The following is an 18,584-nucleotide window of genomic DNA, read 5'->3' as shown; positions in this document are numbered from 1 at the left end:
GTGCTTCTATAATATAGTACAGCCCAACCTAGACGTAATGAAACAAACGTAAATCAGTAGAACGCGACCTGGGAATATAACAACGCAACTTTAACATAACGTAAATATCGAAACAACACAATGTAGCACAGTGTGTGTCTGTATTCTTTTGTGAACGTGAATGCGTGCCCGTGTGTGTGTGTGTATACAAAGTGGCGGTAGGGTGGGGGTGGGGGTGGGGGGTGGTATTGGGGGGGTCGGGTCAGCTCACACAATCGCAGTATGTCAGTTGGCGGTCAGAACGTGGAATTCTCTGATGCGTCTCCTGCCTCCCAGCTGTCACTGCGCTTCTGGCAGCCCCCTCGGATGCCCCCCCCCCACCACCCCACATCATATCCCCCCCCCCCCCCCCCCCACACACACACACACTCGTCCCCCTCACCGAGGCTCCCTTTGAAGACGGCTACCCAGGAAATTGAAAACTGTTTTCCAACAAAGCCGGGAGGAGAAAGGAGTACAGTCACAGTGGAGAGCGAGGGAGGGAGGGAGGCTTGATGGAGAGGTGGGATGGGGTCACTGGTCCCCCCCCTCCTCTCTCTCTCCTCCACTTAAACCAGAGGTGTCAAACATAAGGCCCGCGGGCCGGATCAGGCCCGCTAAGGGGTTTAATCCGGCCCGTCAGAGATATATATATATATATATATATATAGATAGATATAATATTTTACAAGTGGTCCTAGAAAGACAAACCTCCTTATGTTATCAAGTAGACCATGAGTGAATATCCCTATTTATATTTTATCTTTTTAATTACAGTAATATTGCAGTAATCCATCCATCCATTCATTGTCTTAGCCGCTTGCAGTAATACAGAATATTAATTCAAATTAATCTGTTTTTATATTAAAAATTGCGATGTACGGTGCTTGTACCCAATTACAAATTTGTCACTTTATACATTTTCTACAATAATTTACATATCATACTAGTTGAACTAGGGGCCAGCCAAGAGAAAGTTAGCATCTATAAATAAATGCGCGAGGCTAGCGAGTTGGATAGCAAAACAAATAAACAAACTTCATCTTCAGTTTTCTTCCATTTTTCCGCGCCATTTTTCCATTTTTTCTTTTTGAAGACATTATGGTGGCTGTTTGATTTAGTAGTACTCTCGCTAACGGGGTGGGTAGATGTCAATCATTCTCACACAGTGACGTTACTGACGTAGTGTCACAAACTGACACAAAAACACCAGCCAACCTTAACATCACACTTTATTTTATTTATGTGCTATGTTTGTTTTTAAATCAAAAATTGGATATAAAAAACAAATATTGGCGACAGAATAAAGACAGGACATTTTAATCATCCTCAGGTGAGACTACACATAGCGCTTGGGGGCCCCCTGGTGGCCCCAGGCAGCCGCCAATTTCGCCGATAGCCAAAAACGGCTATGGTAATACGCAACATGCAAAGTCATATTTTCACACTATGTTCCTTTTACAGTTTGAACTATGGCCGACAAACCAAGTGACAAGGAAAATGTACGGGCATGAACCCCCGACTAAAGCCAACATCAAGTCACTTTTTGGGAACATTTCTCCTTTTGCGTTCCAGGTTAGCTCACTTGTACACATTTGACACCGAGGTGACATGTTTTTAAAAAAAAAAAAAAAAGCCCACATTGCAAAAATCAACTCAATGCTTTTCTGCTATATTTTTCTGAAGTTGTCAGCGGCTCCATGAGCGCTCCGTTCTTTCCCTTTCCAAACACGTCACATGGCTCGCGTTCAACCAATGATCCAACATCTCAAACGAGCAAAAACTGAAAACACATTTGTGTGTTTGCTTTGAGCGCTAAGCCGCCCCACCTGCAATGTGCAGCGGTCGACGCCGTTAATCGTGACATGATGTCACATGTAATGAACATAATCGCACATAATCTGTCGTCTCGTGGCCGCTCACAATTATGTTTTATGTTTTTATACTGGATTTTTACACGTTCGGGATGTGATTGTGAATGTACAGCATTGATGGAAAAACGAGCACTTGATGAAAGAAAGAATGAATTAATTTAATTATAAATAAATATGTGTACACAAAAATTATTTTCATCATTAAGTGTCCTTTGGGTTCATAGTAAAGCTCTGTTCTAAAAAAGAAAAAGAAAAAAAAAGGATTTTAAATAAAGTTTTGAAGTGATTGACAGGTGATTCTAGGTGGCATATGACAAGTTGGGTCGAACCATTCTGGTATGGGGGAGATGCTGGGTTTTTAGGACATTGAAATTAAACACCCTAACTGAATATAAAATTCATTTTATGAACTTATATTTTTCTGAGGGCAGCACGGTGGGTGACGGGTTAGCATGTCCGCCTCCCAGTGCTGAGGATGCAAGATCGAGTCCAGGCTTATTTACATATACTTTTGAAATATATTTTAATATCTCTCTGGAGTGGCTACACCTACCCCCCATTTGAGAACCACTGAGTTAGAGGAACAAAAAAACAAATAATATGAATACAAATGACGTGCAAACATCAATAAATGCAATGCGATAACAGAACATAATAGAATGAATGTAATGTTACGTAGCGAAAAATAGCATACAATCAAATATAACATGATGTTACGTAATATAACATACATAACAGTAACCGTATAAAACTACATAATTAATGTCATATAATGTAACAAAATGAAACATAACGTAAAAGGTGAAACTAGCATAGCATAGCAACTAGCATAAAGACGGGTATGCTGCAACAAAACATTAGCTTAGCCAAAATGTAGCTTAGCCAAGAAATCTCAGCAATTATCAGCATTTAAAAAGTTAAGCAACATATATTGTGTAAAGTACAAAAGAAGAAACTAAATGTAAAAAATCTATACCTTACATGGCTTCTCCATGATAACCGCAGATGAGGAGCAGGGCGGGCTAATGAGACGGTGGAAAGCTGACACCTAAGGAGAGACAAATGACACACATGAGAACCCAACAAACAGCTCATGGAAAAATGAGCAATTGAGAGCCAATCAACAAATAAATTCATCATTTTATCAAGAGCAGATTGTTTGGAATAGTCTCCCAGTCAGGGGAAACCGTCTCCCCTTCAAACGTTGTCGTCATGGAGACAGTCCGAGCGCGCGTCGAACTCCGGGGCTCCACTTTGTGTCGAGGTTTGCTCTGGAATAACATTTTGATGATCCGTGTCTGTGGGGGCAGACGGCTTGTGTGGTTTGGCCCGAGGGCGAGCTGGCGGGTGGACGGCGTTTCCCCCGGGGAAGCCAAACAAGCGGCGACGGGCAGGTGGAGGGTTCCAGATGGAGGGCGGCAGGTCCAGAGTGGCATCTTGGCACGGACCCTCACTGGCACGTGCCAACAAAAACGTCTGCCTCATTACAAGCGGACCGAGCCAGTCGGAGCGGCGGTATCGGACGCGTTGCGGAAGGTTCTGGCCTGGCTACCATGTAACTCACTCGTTGAAATGTGTTTTGAACTAACACTACGCAATACGACGTAGCATCATGTAACAAAAGTGATGCTACAGAACTGTAGCACAATGTAAACGTATCATCATCTCACCTAATTCTATAAAGCAAGCTGCCATTGTGAAGGAGTGAATACTGCGTTCACTACTCAAACTGTCACCTTTGAACCTTTAAAGTTTTTGAATTGGTAAATTAGATTGGATTTCCAAAGTATGGCATGTGCAAGACTGGGTGTGGTGTCTAAAACGCATGACCTGTAAAGACAACTTTACAGTAAGCTAGCCTACTGAAAATCAAAGCATGAGCACGTTATTCTGGAAAATCCTTAACACATTCATTGCCAGACCAGCAAAAAAAAAAAAAAAAATGCATCATTTGACGTGTTTTTCCGTCCATGGCAGTAAATGAGTTAATTCATTATATTTTGCAGATAGGTAAATAGGTGCTGTTTTTAGCTGATATTGATGGGACTAGTCATCCAGGTCACTCTTGGAAAGGAGATTTTTCATCTCACTGAGTTTCTTACTGGTCAAATAAAGGAATGAATGAATGTGCAAGTATGACAGATCTAGCGGATGACAGTCAGATCTAGGGGTGTTAAAAACAATCGATTCGGCGATATATCGCGATACTACATCGCGCGATTCTCGAATCGATTCAATAATCGGCAGAATCGATTTTTTTTTTTTTTTAGGATTCACACCTTGAGCATGGAAGAATGTTATATGAACGGAACATTAAGCCTTAATATTTTATTTTAATGCTGTTCAAACATGAAACAGATTACAACCTCTATCAGACTGAAATTTCAGATAAATAAATAATACATTTTCATATAAATCTTACACTCTACAAGCTTACTGATTAGTATTTTCTAAATTTAAATGAAAAAAAATCGCAACAATCGACTTATAAATTCGTATCGGGATTAATCGGTATCGAATCGAATCGTGACCTGTGAATCGTGATACGAATCGAATCGTCAGGTACGAGGCAATTCACACCCCTAGTCAGATCTATGTCCCGCTTAGTAAAACTGACGCTTTCTCATTGAGGCCTCTTTTGTCCTGTCTGGAGGAGATCAAAGCCTGGATGGCTTTAAATTTCTTGAATTTCAATGAGAAGAAAACAGAAGTTATGGTCTTTGGTCCCAGCGGCGAGGAGAAAGAGCAAGGAGAAAGCACATACAGTAGATCTTAAAGTGGTCCAAGAATGGCCCCTTGAGGAACCTCGCAAGTGATCCTTGTTAGCTCAGACTCGGAGCTATCGATTGAGACAAAGTAGACCCCATCTTGTAAGTTTGATTTTAACCAGTTTAAGACAGTTGAAGGGGGTGTGGCTTAGAAAGGTTTACAAAAGCAGCTCAAGATGACTGTTGGTGTCTTGTGGCTTTCTGCGAGGGAGTGCTTGGAAAGGCTAAAAGCTGCTAGAAGGTGACCTTGGGCCTATAAACATTTTTTTTTGGGGGGTTATTTGCGCTCTCTCCTACACATTCTAATGGACCATTGCGACCTATGTCCGCAGGTGTGGGGGTCAGGGGTCGTCACTTTATGGCGAAGTGGGAGGCGGTGGGACCGGCGGGGGTCGGGACCTGCGCTCCGTGGAATTTGGGAGTCGCCATGGCAATGGCAACCGAGCATCCAGGATGACAGGTATCCCCCCCCCAGGGGCCGTAAATAACAGCTATGCTCTCATACTTTTTTTTTCGGCTGAGGGCTGAGCGGGGATTCAAAACAGGAAATGAACACAAGAGGGACAGACGTTGATAACAAAGAGGATTGTTTTGGAGGAGCATATCTGGAGCAAGCCAAAATGTGATGTTTTCAAAGCGTAAGTGCGTCTGGAAACCGCATGCGGCCACCTTAACATCCAGTTAGCGCAGTGACTCACGGTTATAAGTTTCAGATCAATAAATAATACCTTTTCATACAAATCTTACAGTGTACATGTACAAGTTTACTGAATGGTATTTTCTAAATTTGAGTTAAAAAAAATCGCAACAATCCACTTGTAAATTCATATCGGGATTAATCGGTATCGAATCGAATCGTGACCTGTGAATCGTGATGCGGATCGAATCGTCAGGTACTAGGCAATTCACACCCCTACAGGGTACAGTCCCCCTCTAAGCGGTGATGGCGCACCCCCATCCAAAAACAAAACAAACAAAAAAACATAATATATACCTTTGTGGATGCCTATAGTAATCTTATAGAAACTTTTGTCAAACTTCTGGTGTCTCAAAGGTGCCTATCACCTTTTTTTCCGTGTGTGTCTATTGGACCAGGGGTGCGCCAAGTCTGAGATTTGCAAACTTATGCTAATCAACAACATGGCCCAACAAACCTATGTGAGCACAAAGGGTTCATAGAAAGCGTGGGTGGATGATGTATCGATCCATGCGAACAATCCAAATGTGCTGAAACCAGATATGGCTGCTTTCTTTCTGCACCTTGTCACCGGATCTGCGGGCCCAAGAGGAAGGGACTCAGGTGTGTACAAAATAAAGAGGCGGCAAAAGCGAAGCGGGCCTTCTTTCACACAGGCGAGGGGAAGGGGGTCCTTCACCCTGGCCCCCGGGGTGGGTCGCGGTCCCTGACCTACGACCTCGCTCTGAAAGAAGGGAATGCCGGGGAGGACGTGTCTGAGCAGAGCCAGGAGCGCAGAAGAGGAGGCGACGCAAACGTCAGCACATTTTCAAATACGACATCGGATGACGAATGGGACTCGAGTCACGTGACTCGACTTGAGGCAGACTTAAGTCGGCAATTTTATTTGACCTGTTTCAGGCACCTCAGTTGGAGGTTGTTGAGAAATTTTGGGTCACTTCAGGAAAACTCACAATTTGGGTATTTTTATTGCTGTCAAGTGATCCCAACGGTATGAAAAGGTTTTTTCTCCACTTTTCCCGGACTTGATCCGCATTTCCTCGACAGACTCTTCTCCTGTCTGATTAGGGTGTCCAACAAGCTTAGCTTTGCGGTGAAAGGCAGACTTAGCACTGCCGCCGCTCACACTGTAACAATTCTGCTTATTAGGGGTGTGAATTGCCGAGTACCTGACAGGTCACGATTCGATTCGATACCGATTAATCCCGATACGAATTTATAAGTCGATTGTTGCGATTTTTTTTTCATTCAAATTTAGAAAATACTAATCAGTAAGCTTGTAGAGTGTAAAATTTATATGAAAATGTATTATTTATTTATCTGAAATTTCAGTCTTATAGAGGTTGTAATCTGTTTCATGTTTGAACAGCATTAAAATAAAATATTAAGGCTTCATGTTCCGTTCATATAACATTCTTCCATGCTCAAGGTGTGAATCCTAACCCGAAGTCAGACGTTTTGTTGAATATTTTGCCATTAAAAATGGAAGTTTAAAAATCGATTCACACACACACAAAAAAAAAAAAAAAAAAAAAAAGGCAATGATGATAGGACGTTGAATCGGTAAGACTACCGAATGAACAATTCTGAGCTCTTAAAAAAAAAAAAAAAAAAAAAAAAAAAAAAAAAAAAAATCATTTTTTTTTTATTGAATCGATTCGAGAATCGCGCGATGTAGTATCGCGATATATCGCCGAATCGATTTTTTTTTAACACCCCTACTGCTTATGAAAAAAAATAAAATAAAAATGCTCGGTCACGCTCCACCTTCCCCCAAACCTCCTCCCTCAATCCAACTCCTGCTCGCTGGCTTCTAATTTACTCCCAGAGAGAGAGAGAGAGAGAGAGAGAAAACGAGAGAGCGAGAGAGACAGCCTTGTCCTCGTGAAGGAGGCAAACGCTGAGAACAAGTCGCGGTGAGAAAGGAGGCCATTGTAGGGGGGGCTGGCCCGGGTACAAGTCGCCCATTCAGATGCGGCCAGCCGTGTACAATGGCTAAACTAACATCATTGACATTTTGGAGTCGGCTGCGCTTTGGCGAACGAGAGGGAGGAAGGTGGAGGAGACGGTTGTCGGGGGCGCTAATCATCGATCAAAAATTTCATGTCAGCATCAGGGAGCAAACCCGAGCTTTCAAGACATCTGAGATCGCCACTTCCCCTTCTAAAGGCCGTCCCCCGTGGGGCCACATAGGGGGGCGGGGGGGGGCACGAGAGGCCAGCGGGGCCACGGAAAACAGGCCCGGATCAAAAGAGTCGCTCGCTTCACTCTACTGGCTGCCATTAAAAGACACTTTGATAAAGCATCAAGTGAGCTAATGAGTCATTCCGCCGCTTTTTTTTTTTTTTTTTTTTTTTTTGTCACACTGACACCATGATGGACTTGGCTTGGTGACGTCCACAAGCTGAATGGAAGCGTCGTCGTGCGTCCGAACAAGCCCGCGCGTGCGGTTGCAAGCGGGCAAACGAGGCCGGACCACCGAGACCCCGGTCGAGCCTGCCAGCTTGGAGGCAGCCCGGATGCGCGTCGGCGTTTCCCCCGACGCGGCGCCATCCCGCAGCCTGCCCACGATGAACCCAAAAGTCCGGGATGGGGACAGCTGGGTTGTTAAACGCGATAACAGCTGCTGGAAGCAACAAAACTGAGAACCTGATCTACGCTGGCGAGGCCTTGACCCCGGCTCATGAATCAGCTCGGGACAGGGCGCTACTTGAGCGCACCTCATAAACAGAATTCCCCGCAACGTCCCCGTTGGAAAAGCTCGGGCTTATTTTTGGGTCGCCCCCCCCCCCCCAATGCTTCCGAACATCTCTTGGGCGCGGAGAGAATGTTTCCGGGTGTATTTAAAGGCGATGATTTGTTTTGGTTCGGGGTGCGTGGAGAGGACACCGGACTGCGGTGATGACGGCTGATGGTTGTATTAGTACGAGTACTTCAAAATCGAGAGAATCGAGACGACATACATTTGGATTGTATGTTTAAACACTTTTACGGAAGAGCATTTATGCTTCTATAGCTTGTCATGAGTTATATAGCTGACATTGTTATTACAGACAAACGAAAAAGACTCAAATTAAGAGGGAAAAAAATTCTGAAATGAAAACAAAAATGTTTTTAAAACAATATGAACTAACTAAAGCTATGTTTTACATTTACATTTATAAAAATAACTATAAATACAGCTAGAATGTTCTCCGTTTTTGTCAATTAATATCATACAAGAGCTTTGAGGTTTATTTGAGGACGTTTATTGCACAATACTTAGTGACCCTTTATTTTATCTTGCACTTGGCAAATACTACATATACTAAAAAAAAATGAACTAATACTAAAACTAATTTTTAAAAAACAAGCTAAACTAAACAGTATTTTAAAAAAAACTAAGGAACTTCCTCTGAAACTTGAAAAAATAAAAATAAAATAACGTGCAATTTCGGTTTATCTTTTTCCCCCCCCTTTCTTATACTACATATATAAAAAAACTAAAACTAATAAAAAACTAAACCAAAACATAAAAATAAAACGAAGAAATTTTCTTTCGAAACTTATTTAAAAGAATAAAATAAAATAAATGTGTCATTTTGGTTAATCATTTTTAAGCCTAAGAAATTTGCTCTAAAAACATATTTTAAAAAATTTAATAAAAAAAAAATTGTGCAATTTTGATTCATCCTTTTTTTTTATCTTGCAATCAGTACATACTACATATAAAAAACTAATACTAAAACAATTAAACAAACTAAACTAAAACAGTATTTTAAATTATAATATAAAACTACGAAACTTACTCTAAGAACATAACTTAAAAAAAAATATCTTAAAATTTAAAAAACGTGCAATTTCAGGTCATCCTCAAATTTGTATGATTTGAATTATAGATCCAATTTTTCTCCCCAGCTTGCAGCTGCTAACCCGCCGATCAGCGACAAAGACGGGCCTGTCCGCCGCGCACACGAGCCCAGCTGGAGTTTTTCTGGGCCAACGTCCAGCTCACCTTCGGTGTCCTGAGGCTTCGGCTCACCTGACTCGAGCCGGTTACAATTGGTGCTCACACTGTACGTCACAATGGGGGCTTCACAAGGCCGGGCCACCCCCGGAGCGGCGGCGGAGCGGCGGCCACCCAACAGTCCTGATTGACTTTCCGACGGCGTCAAATGTTTTTTCCACTTGTTGATGTTTGCGTCCCGGGATTGCGGTTTGTGTGCACTTTCAATTTCATATGACAGGAAATGACTAAAACATCCGCGCGAACACCTGCTGTGGACATTTCTGCTGCGCGGATCGGAACTTGAGCCCAAATTCGGCTCGACCTGGTCAAGGTCTACTCTGGAGTCTTTAAAAACAGATCTGTGACGTACGTTTATGTTCTTTTGTGTATGATGAGGGTCGGTGGGGGGTTCTATTTTTGATTGTGTCCTCAATAAATAAGCCGGTGGCGGCCATCTTATGTTACCACATTTACAGTAAGTTGACTTTTCCGCTGCATACTCTCCACGTTATTTTCTTCTTCTACAGCGAAAATACCACTGTGTGACGTCCCCGGTTGTAGCAATAAGTATAAAATAAGCACGGGAGATGCTCTAAATGCAGATTTCATCAGTAAGAATGTGAATATAAATTTTCGCTCATAAAGGTACTGAGTGCTACTCAGATTGTCGGCATCATAAGAACCAGTTATCAGAACCATCAACAATGAAATGAAAGCAAAGCACACAAGAAAAAAAAAAAAAAAATTGTGAAATGTAAACCTAACTTCTGCAAGTCCCGATTCATGATACTGAGATAAAACTCTGAATGGTTGGATGTAAACAGTTAAGTTTGTTCTTTGCTAGCTCTCATTATCCCATACAGCAGGGGTGTCAAACTCATATTAGCTCAGGGGCCGCATGGAGGAAAATATATTACTAAGTGGGCCGAATCGGTAAAATAATGGTATATAACTTAAAAACAATTGCCATCAATTATACGCAGATTTCTGAGATTTTTGGGCCAGCCCTTAAATTACGGAGCTCAACTGTAATCTATTGTTTAAAATAATAACACGAATGCAAATGAAAGGCGGCAACTCTTTGCCTGTATGAGTTCCGGACGTGTTAAATCTACCTGTTTTGCATCTATATAGTTCCCAGAATGCATTGTGTGGCACAGTTACTGAAGTTATAAGGACGTTAATTCCTGTCATATGTATTTGTGTTACCAGTAATTGAATTTGTGTCGTATTTAACACGTTTATGTTGGTCGATGATTAAAAACAAACAAACAAAAAAAACACTTTTTTTTTTTTTAAACAAACCATAACTTTAAGTTGTGTGTAAAATAATGACTTCCACGGCGATTCCGTGTCAAAGTTACACTACTCATCTGGGGACTGCTTGTGAAATTACAAATTTATATATTTTATTGTGGCTGGCTGATTAATTGGTCCGACATTACAATTTTTTTTTTTACTTTACAAAGTCATCTTGCGGGCCGGATTAAACCCCTTTGTGGGCCTGATCCGGCCCGCGGGCCGTATGTTTGACACCCCTGCCATACAGGGATTTATTGTAGTACAATTATTACATTATTAATTTTGCACTGCAACTGTGGTTTTAAAATTCCAGAGATGTGAAGATCCGGTTTGTGGTTGGTCTAATAAGTTGTACACGTTCTGGGGGGGGGGGGCACGATCAGAAATCCTGCCTAGGGTGCCAAGTTGCTTAGGAACGCCACTGGTCACTGGTGAGCTAAAGTCTAACCATGCAATTACAACTATCGCTTTTGTCCAGCCAGTACTGGTCACTCTTTCAACACAACACGGTGGTCCAGTGTTTCGTCATAAAATGATGTCACACTGTCCTTAAAAACCTCTGGCACAACCTTTTGCATCTTCATCCATATTTCTTCTCTTGCACTATGCGTGTATTTTGTAAATTATCCATTAAATGTCGCTGAAGCGCCAATGATCTCATTTGTGTCATTTTAGCAAGAGAGCTGAGTGATGTCTCTTATTCCGCTTTTGTAATTCATCTCTTCCAGATTTTAAACACGAGACACACACCTGAGCGCAATTACACTGACCGGGGCTTGGCTCGACTTTGAACCTGCGTCAGCGTCGGCCGGTATCGTGTCCTCCAGTGTCTGCTTTTCATCAGGATCCTCCCACTTGGCCCTCCATCCTGGAGAACAAACAAGATGCATGTCAGTTATTAAAACGGTAAATTGAATTTGCATCATGAAATTTGATCGGAATGTCCACCATGACAAGATCTGCAAAAAAAAAAAAAAAAAAAAAAAAGTCTCAAGACGCCATGTTTGAAAAGACACAGGAAGTCCGACTTTTTTTGAGTGAACATTGAAGGGGTCAATTTGTCTATTTCATTTGGTTTAAAATTCCTTGTTGAATTTTTCGGTTTTATTTCGCAACATGAAATTCCATACATACTATGTCTCAAGAAGCCATGCTTGTCAAGACAGTAGAAAGTTGCCATTTTTGTCTTAAGCTCCCAAAGGTCACAACAAAGTGGCAGAAACGTATCAATGCAACAACTTCCTTCAAACAAGCTACCAACTCTTTACAGTATTTACCAACAAAAGTAAAAATATTAAACAGAAAGTAGGTGTGTTTGAATGTAGCATCGGTTATGTTTTGTTGTCTTCTTAAAGGCCCTCAATGTGTAACAATTTAAAATGATCCCATTTATTTTGATGACGGTAATTTAAAAAGGACGCAGAAATTGTATTACAATACTCACATTCATTAACCTAGCAATACCCAATAGTACTGCGGTCGGGAAAAGGCGGGACGTTCTGTACAATAATTCGAGCTGATTGGACGATTTACACGTTTGTTTTAACCAATCACGGCCACGGGTGAAAATGTGCAAAAACAGAATTAATTGTAGCGTCCATTCATCCATGTTAGGTTTGTTTCTTAGCCCCGGCGTCGTCGCTTGCTTCCTGGTTTCGTCACAGTTGCATATCCCGCCCCCAAACATAATGTCGCTTTGTGATTGGTCCAAACCACCAGTAGTTCGGGAACGGCGGTTATCTGCGGGAGCGGTACAAGATGAATTCTCACAAATACCGCCAGAATTCATCTTGCCAGGGCAAGGTTACACATTCATCACAAATGGTCACGTATATGCTGGCCCTTAATGCTTTTTTTTTTTTTTTTTTTTTTATCCTAATCCTTTAAAGAATATATCTCACATTTAAAAAAGCAATGAGAAAAAGAAAGGCAGGCAGTTACCTCAGCACTTGGCAGTCGCTCTAATTAAAACCAAACTTGTTTCCTTCAGTGAACAAACATAACAGGCTTTTTTTTTTTTTCCCCCTCTCCCAGCTAAATATTAAGTGGGTGCAGGTGCTGCAGGAATGCCTACAAACGTGTGTGCGTGTGTGTGTGTGTCGTCTATTTATGTATTTGTGCATGTGCTTCCTCTTTGCACACGCCAGCCGCACGGCAAACGAGTCGCCATTTGTCTTCGTGTCGCTCTGTCGGCGCGCAGGAAAAGCGCAGCGAATGATTGTTGCGCTTTTGAGGGGTGGGGGGGGGGTCAGCCTTTTATATAAGCAAGACCAGATGCAAGTGGGTCTCGATCCAGCTCCTGGTGGGAGAGTCGGTAGCGCTGGTGTATCCAAGCAGATTTGTGAAAAAACAAAACAAAAAAAAACCGCCTCTCTCAAATAGACACCTCACACACAAGAATTAAAGGCTTTAGTGCAGAGCCCATTTCAATTCAGTTGCTAATCAAAACAGCAGCACCTACGGAAAGAAGTACAGTACACAGTAGCTCAGGTGTTTTTGTTTGCATGGTAAAGTAAGCTATGATACAAAATGATCTAACATAATATGATACTGGTTAGCACATCCGCCTCACAGCACTGAGGACTTGGGTTCGAGTCCAGGCTCCGGCCTTCCTGGGTGGAGTTTGCATGTTCCCCCCGTGCCTGCATGGGTCTTCTCCGGTTACTCCTGTCTCCTCCCACAATCCAAAGACATGCATGGCAGGTTAATTGGGCGCTCCCAATTGTCCCGTCGGTGTGCTTGTGAGTGTGGATGGCTGTTTGTCTCCGTGTGCCCTGCGATTGGCTGGCAACCAGTCCAGGGTGTGCCCCGCCTACTGCCCAAAGCCAGCTGGGATAGGCTCCAGTACCCCCTGCGACCCCTGTGAGGAATAAGCGGTCAAGAAAATGGATGGATGATATGATACATTACCATCGTCCCTATTAAGTCTGTGGAAGTGAAAAGAATTTAAAGCCTGGCCGTCAAAGCATCAAGTGAGGCGCAAAATGGCAGCCGCCCGGAGATGTTTTCACACGCGATTGAGCGTGTTTAATAAACGCTAATGGCTAAACACCACCCTTTTCGCTAATACAAGTTGATGATTCATAAAAAAAATGGGCCTCATTAGTCTATGACTTCCTGGAAGTTCTGCAGTCCTAACAGGGACTGCAGGTGGGCTGAACTATTTTGGCATCTTCCTGGAAGGTCACACGTGCATCGGCAGCACACAAGGACGCACGCAGCACGCACCGTGAGGCCAGGCAAGCAGGTGAACAGCCCGAGGGCAGCGTCAGGCCCAACGAGGCAGCTTGGATGGACACAAAGAAGATTTTTGGGAGGTTTAACATGCTTGAAATAACAGCGACAGCTCACTATACACGAGCATCATTTAAAGTCGCTTATTTTCCAGTTTCAACACAGCGTGCACCATGATACTATACAAGATGTTATGTTACACCGGATGTGTGCTTGAGGTTAACACGCCGTACGGAAAATACGTAATGGGACAAGTCCATATTTGCTTCACTTGTCTCTTCCTGCATTTGTCCCATCGCTTTTATCCTCACAGTGTATTTTCCTCAATGTTAGCCAATGAACATTTAGCTGTCCCTCTTCTTGTGACACTTCACAAGAAGGTGGCTTATTTTCCCCCAAAACGTTCCAAGGACAATTGTAATTTTCATGCGTCGCTAAGATGGATAGCAATGATTGATAGCTAAGATGGAGAGCTAGCTAGATAAGAAAGATAGCTAGATAGCCAAGATAAATAACTGGCTAGCTGGCTAAGATAGCTAGCTAATTAGCTAGATAACTAAGCTAGCTAGCTAGCAAAACAGATCGATGAGAGCCTGAGAGGATAGATACATCTCATTTACTTAAAAGTGTTAGCATTAGTATCAAGCTAGTGAACTAAGCCAGTGCTAAGCAAGGTCGTTGTTTTAAATACACAAAGTGTAATTCTCACAGTTTTATCTTTATCATTTTCAACTTGGAGCGGCATTAAACAGCTTGAACCTTTTTTTTTTTTTTTCTTTAATGAAATGCTCACTGTTTAGCCAAACTACTGCTTTGTGAAGCAGGTTGAATTGTGCTAACTAGTCTGCCACTATAGAACGCATGTCTGCGCTCGCATGTCAATTTCAAAAGACTCATAAATCAGATCACTTGTACCTTAATGCACCACTGTTTGTCTTCTTCATATGCAGAAATTGAACAACAATGTGCTTGCATACAAAGTAAATAGTACACAATAGACATGATTTAGTGGCGACAAAAAGTCATGTTTGTGTGCACATTTCTCACTTTTGCAATAGCACTGCACTGCATCCTCTCACATTCCTCACAAGAACCCGCCTCACAAGTCCAAGACGTCTTGGCACGGCAGCGACCGGGAATTTTCCACAGTTGGTCACATTCACAGGCCTACCTTTGTGTGTACCCGTGCTCTCTCTGGACCCCACTCGCAAACACACCCCCTCTCTCACACACGCACATTAGCACAATGTGCCAACATACCCTGACTCACAAACAGCGTCACGAAGCACGAGTCCAGATGTTGAAAACTGGCCCACACTGTCCGCGTTTTATATCGCGGCTCTGCATGTGAATCGTAAGCGGGAAGCACTTAAGTGAGTTATTGTGGCGCAAGGTTCTGCATAAACGGGGAGTGGACGTGTCCAGCCGAGCCTTGGTGTCGCCGACGTCATTCCTGGCTGTCGGAACGTGAATATTTGCATTGTTCATTATTGGGCAGGTGCAGCACTAAAAGACAAACACAAACATTGCTTGCTGTTGTTCAGGATAAATAGGTGTTTCCCAACATTTATAGAGCCAAGGCACATATTTTATGTATTTATTTTTTCTAAAGGCACAAAAAGCATTCACGTACTCGCGGTTTTGCACCCGCTAGCATGCAATGGAAAATAGGCACACAAGCTAACAATTAGCATCTATGCACGCTAATTCACTAGCTAACGGCCAATCAGAGTGATCAAATGTCACGACTGTCCGACACCGTAAAGTACGCCCGCATAACCCAGTAAACTAATCAGGACGCAAGACGTCATGTCTGCGACGACAAGTGCGTTTTGCTGGGGACAAACAAAAGCAATCCTGCTCCCGGTAGTGCATTTCGTGGCTGCTCAAAGCCAAGAAAAAAAATCAATGAGATTCAAACGTTGTAGTCACGGTTTGTGTAAGACTAAGCCGTTATTTCGATCGACTAACAGACGTCCTGCTGTAGTCACGGCTCGTGTAAGGGAGATATGAGAGAGACGCTGTCCGGATTATTCCCTTCCGTAAACCCTCAAACAACTAAGAAAAATGTCTGCGCTAGATCAAACTTTGTGGAAGACCACATGACCAGCCATATCCTCCAAAATGACAAGAAAATACTACAGCTGCGCTAAGGTAATGTTCTCCATTGTTGTGTTTAGCCAAAGGCTAACGATAGCTCCGGGTAGCTAACCGTCCACACGTTTGTTGACTTACTATTTATATAAATGCCAACGTAACAAACTTTGCACACACGACCAGTTGAATCCCTCCAAAATGAGCAGAAACGACCACGTCTTCGCTATTGTCATGTTCTCCATTGATGTTTTTAGCCAAAGGCTAACGATACGGGAAGCTAACTGTCCACACGTTTGTTGACTTACTATTTACGATAAATATCAACAAAACATTGAAACTATGAGGTCATATCAATTCATTCTTACCTTGCTTGACAGGAATAATGTCCAAAAACTTCGGTTTTCCTTACATCTGGAGCAGCAGACAGCGATGCGCATTTCCTTTTGTTTTTGGGCAAAATTGCATGGTGAGAAAGTGAAGATACCCTTCACTCAAAAATTTAAAGCCTCCTTTTGCTTGCTTCGAAGAGAAATATCTCCGTCCTAAAAATACCTGACCGAGAAAACACAAAGATGATCTGACAACTTTTTGCATTAGAGCGCCGTTCAGTTGCGCTAATTTTGCCTGAACAATGTCGGAGTTAGGCACAATGTGGGCGGGGAAGGACGTGCCACGGTAAGGTCAATTCAACATGTTGAATCCGCATAAATGCCCCAAAGCCAACAGATCAGACGTTATGACGGCCATTTATACATTAATCAGACACCGCATGCCAACGCCTGGCCATTACTGGATCCCCGCCGTCGGATTGGTGTATAGAGAAAACCGATTTAAATGTTAGTGGATTACTAAAACAGCACCGAGGTAAAAAAAAAAAAAAAAAAAAAAAAAGGTTTGTCGGTGTTTCGTACAGTCCGGCAGTATTTCAGGATTATTCCCATGCCGAGACAGAAGCTTTTCCCCACTCTGAGCTCGTTACCCACAGGGCAGCTGCGAGGCCCCCTGGTGGCGAGGTAATTAAAGCACCACCGTCCAGCCTGGCGGCAGTAACGCCCACAAACGCACAGAGAATGAGCAGGGACTAATCCCGTTTGGGGCCATCGGGGAGCACTCCGGCCCCAGCCGGAAAAGACGGGGAAGGTCGTGGCCGGGGCCCACAATAGCCCAGCGGAGGCCCCGGGATCGAGAGGGAGGTCGGGCGGGCGGTTTGCCCGGGCGAGGGAGCGGGCCGTCCCGCGTTCAGCCCCGCTCCGCGTCTCCCTTCTGTGTCAGCGCTTTTGTCAGCTTCAGAGGCCTCGGCCTTGTTCTGGTCGCCATTGTGGTGACGTTTGAGCCTCAGGCAGCACTTGCATTGAGTTGGTTCATTGAACAGGAAAAAGAACATGGTGGCGGTCAATGAACACAACAAGCAGATTGGATTGGCAACGCTAGACCGACCGCATGTCAGACAAAGTTCATTATTATTGTTGTTGTTGTTATCATTATTGAGTGTGACAGTCAAGCGTTAAAGGTAGAGAACTTTTTTCTTTTTTTATCAACATAACTTCTGCCAACAACAGAATCTAATATTTCATCTAACTTGGACTATGAGAGGACCACATATCACAACATAAGACAGATAATGATGTTCAAACAGTCAGCCCCCCACGCCCCTAAAAAACAAACCAAAGCAAGAAAATTGGCTGATATTTCTCTCTATTGTAAACGTTAAACACATACTAAAGGACAAAGTATTGTAAAGCAATCTTTGTTTTCGTTTTTGTCAGTGATTCACATCTTCATTCGGTTCACACCAAGGAATTTATTTTTTTGTTAAAAATAATTAATCTGTTATTGCAATTTTTAACACTATAAAACTGACTACGGATTTGTGTAACATTTTCACCAACACTAGGGGGCACTGTGTAAAACGCATACATACAGTGTAAAGAAAAATTCTACACACCCCAGTTCAAATGCTCTTTCAACCTGGGCATCTCAATTTAAATGGATTTTTCAAACTTTTTTTCAAGAAAGAAGATACGTTTGCACAAGTGTGCACACCCTCTTATAACAAAGACGTCGCTGTGTTCATATTTAACCTTTAACCTAGCTACCTACCTGCTAGCTAGCTAGCCAAATATCTAGCTAGCCAAATATCTAGCTATCTATAGTTAGTTAATTAGCTAGCTCGCTAGCAAAACAGCCCTTGCAAGCTAGCCATCTAGCAAGATAACCAGTTAGCAAGCTATCTTCTGTAGGTGAAAGAATGACAAGATGATTACTCCATTAAGCTTAAAGCTAAAATAAATCATTTGACCTGAAAGCAAAGACAAATCATTTGTGTCAGGAGATGATGTTTATCTTCTCCCGCTCAGATGTCCTCTGATATCCCCGCGTCTGCCAGAGGGATCCCGACATTCCAGGAGAATTTACGGAATCAACAGGCATGAAATTCATTTCTTCACATGGCTGCTTCTGCGCCTCCTAATCATAACCCGCACTGACAATTCAATCTCTCCACTCCAGCGCCTTGCTGCAATTTTTTATTTTTTTCCCTGGGCTTCCTCCTCCTCCTTTTCCTCAGTCGACCCTCTCTTAATTGCATCGTACTTCTCCTCACCTCA

The 18,584-nt window shown here is 42.9% G+C and overlaps 1 protein-coding gene across 3 annotated transcripts in view; it reads right to left on the bottom strand.

The window, feature by feature from the left end:
* Nucleotides 1–2,180: 2,180 nt before the first annotated feature.
* Nucleotides 2,181–18,584, bottom strand: part of LOC144033377 (uncharacterized) — a 32,243-nt gene continuing 15,839 nt past the window's right edge. For 2 of the 3 annotated variants that reach the window (XM_077541425.1, XM_077541428.1), the window contains 2 exons: nucleotides 11,418–11,515; nucleotides 2,181–2,940 (listed from right to left, as the gene is read on the bottom strand). In XM_077541425.1, the coding sequence (XP_077397551.1) occupies nucleotides 2,802–2,940; nucleotides 11,418–11,515 (237 nt within the window). In that variant the 3' untranslated portion in view covers nucleotides 2,181–2,801. Of the gene's footprint in view, nucleotides 2,941–11,397; nucleotides 11,516–18,584 lie in introns of all 3 variants that reach the window. The other variant, XM_077541427.1, reaches the window with a different exon arrangement.

Source organism: Festucalex cinctus, chromosome 13, assembly GCF_051991245.1.
Source record: "Festucalex cinctus isolate MCC-2025b chromosome 13, RoL_Fcin_1.0, whole genome shotgun sequence".
In the NCBI taxonomy this organism is placed as follows: Eukaryota; Metazoa; Chordata; class Actinopteri; order Syngnathiformes; family Syngnathidae; genus Festucalex; species Festucalex cinctus.
This window is presented reverse-complemented; position numbering and strand designations above follow the sequence as displayed.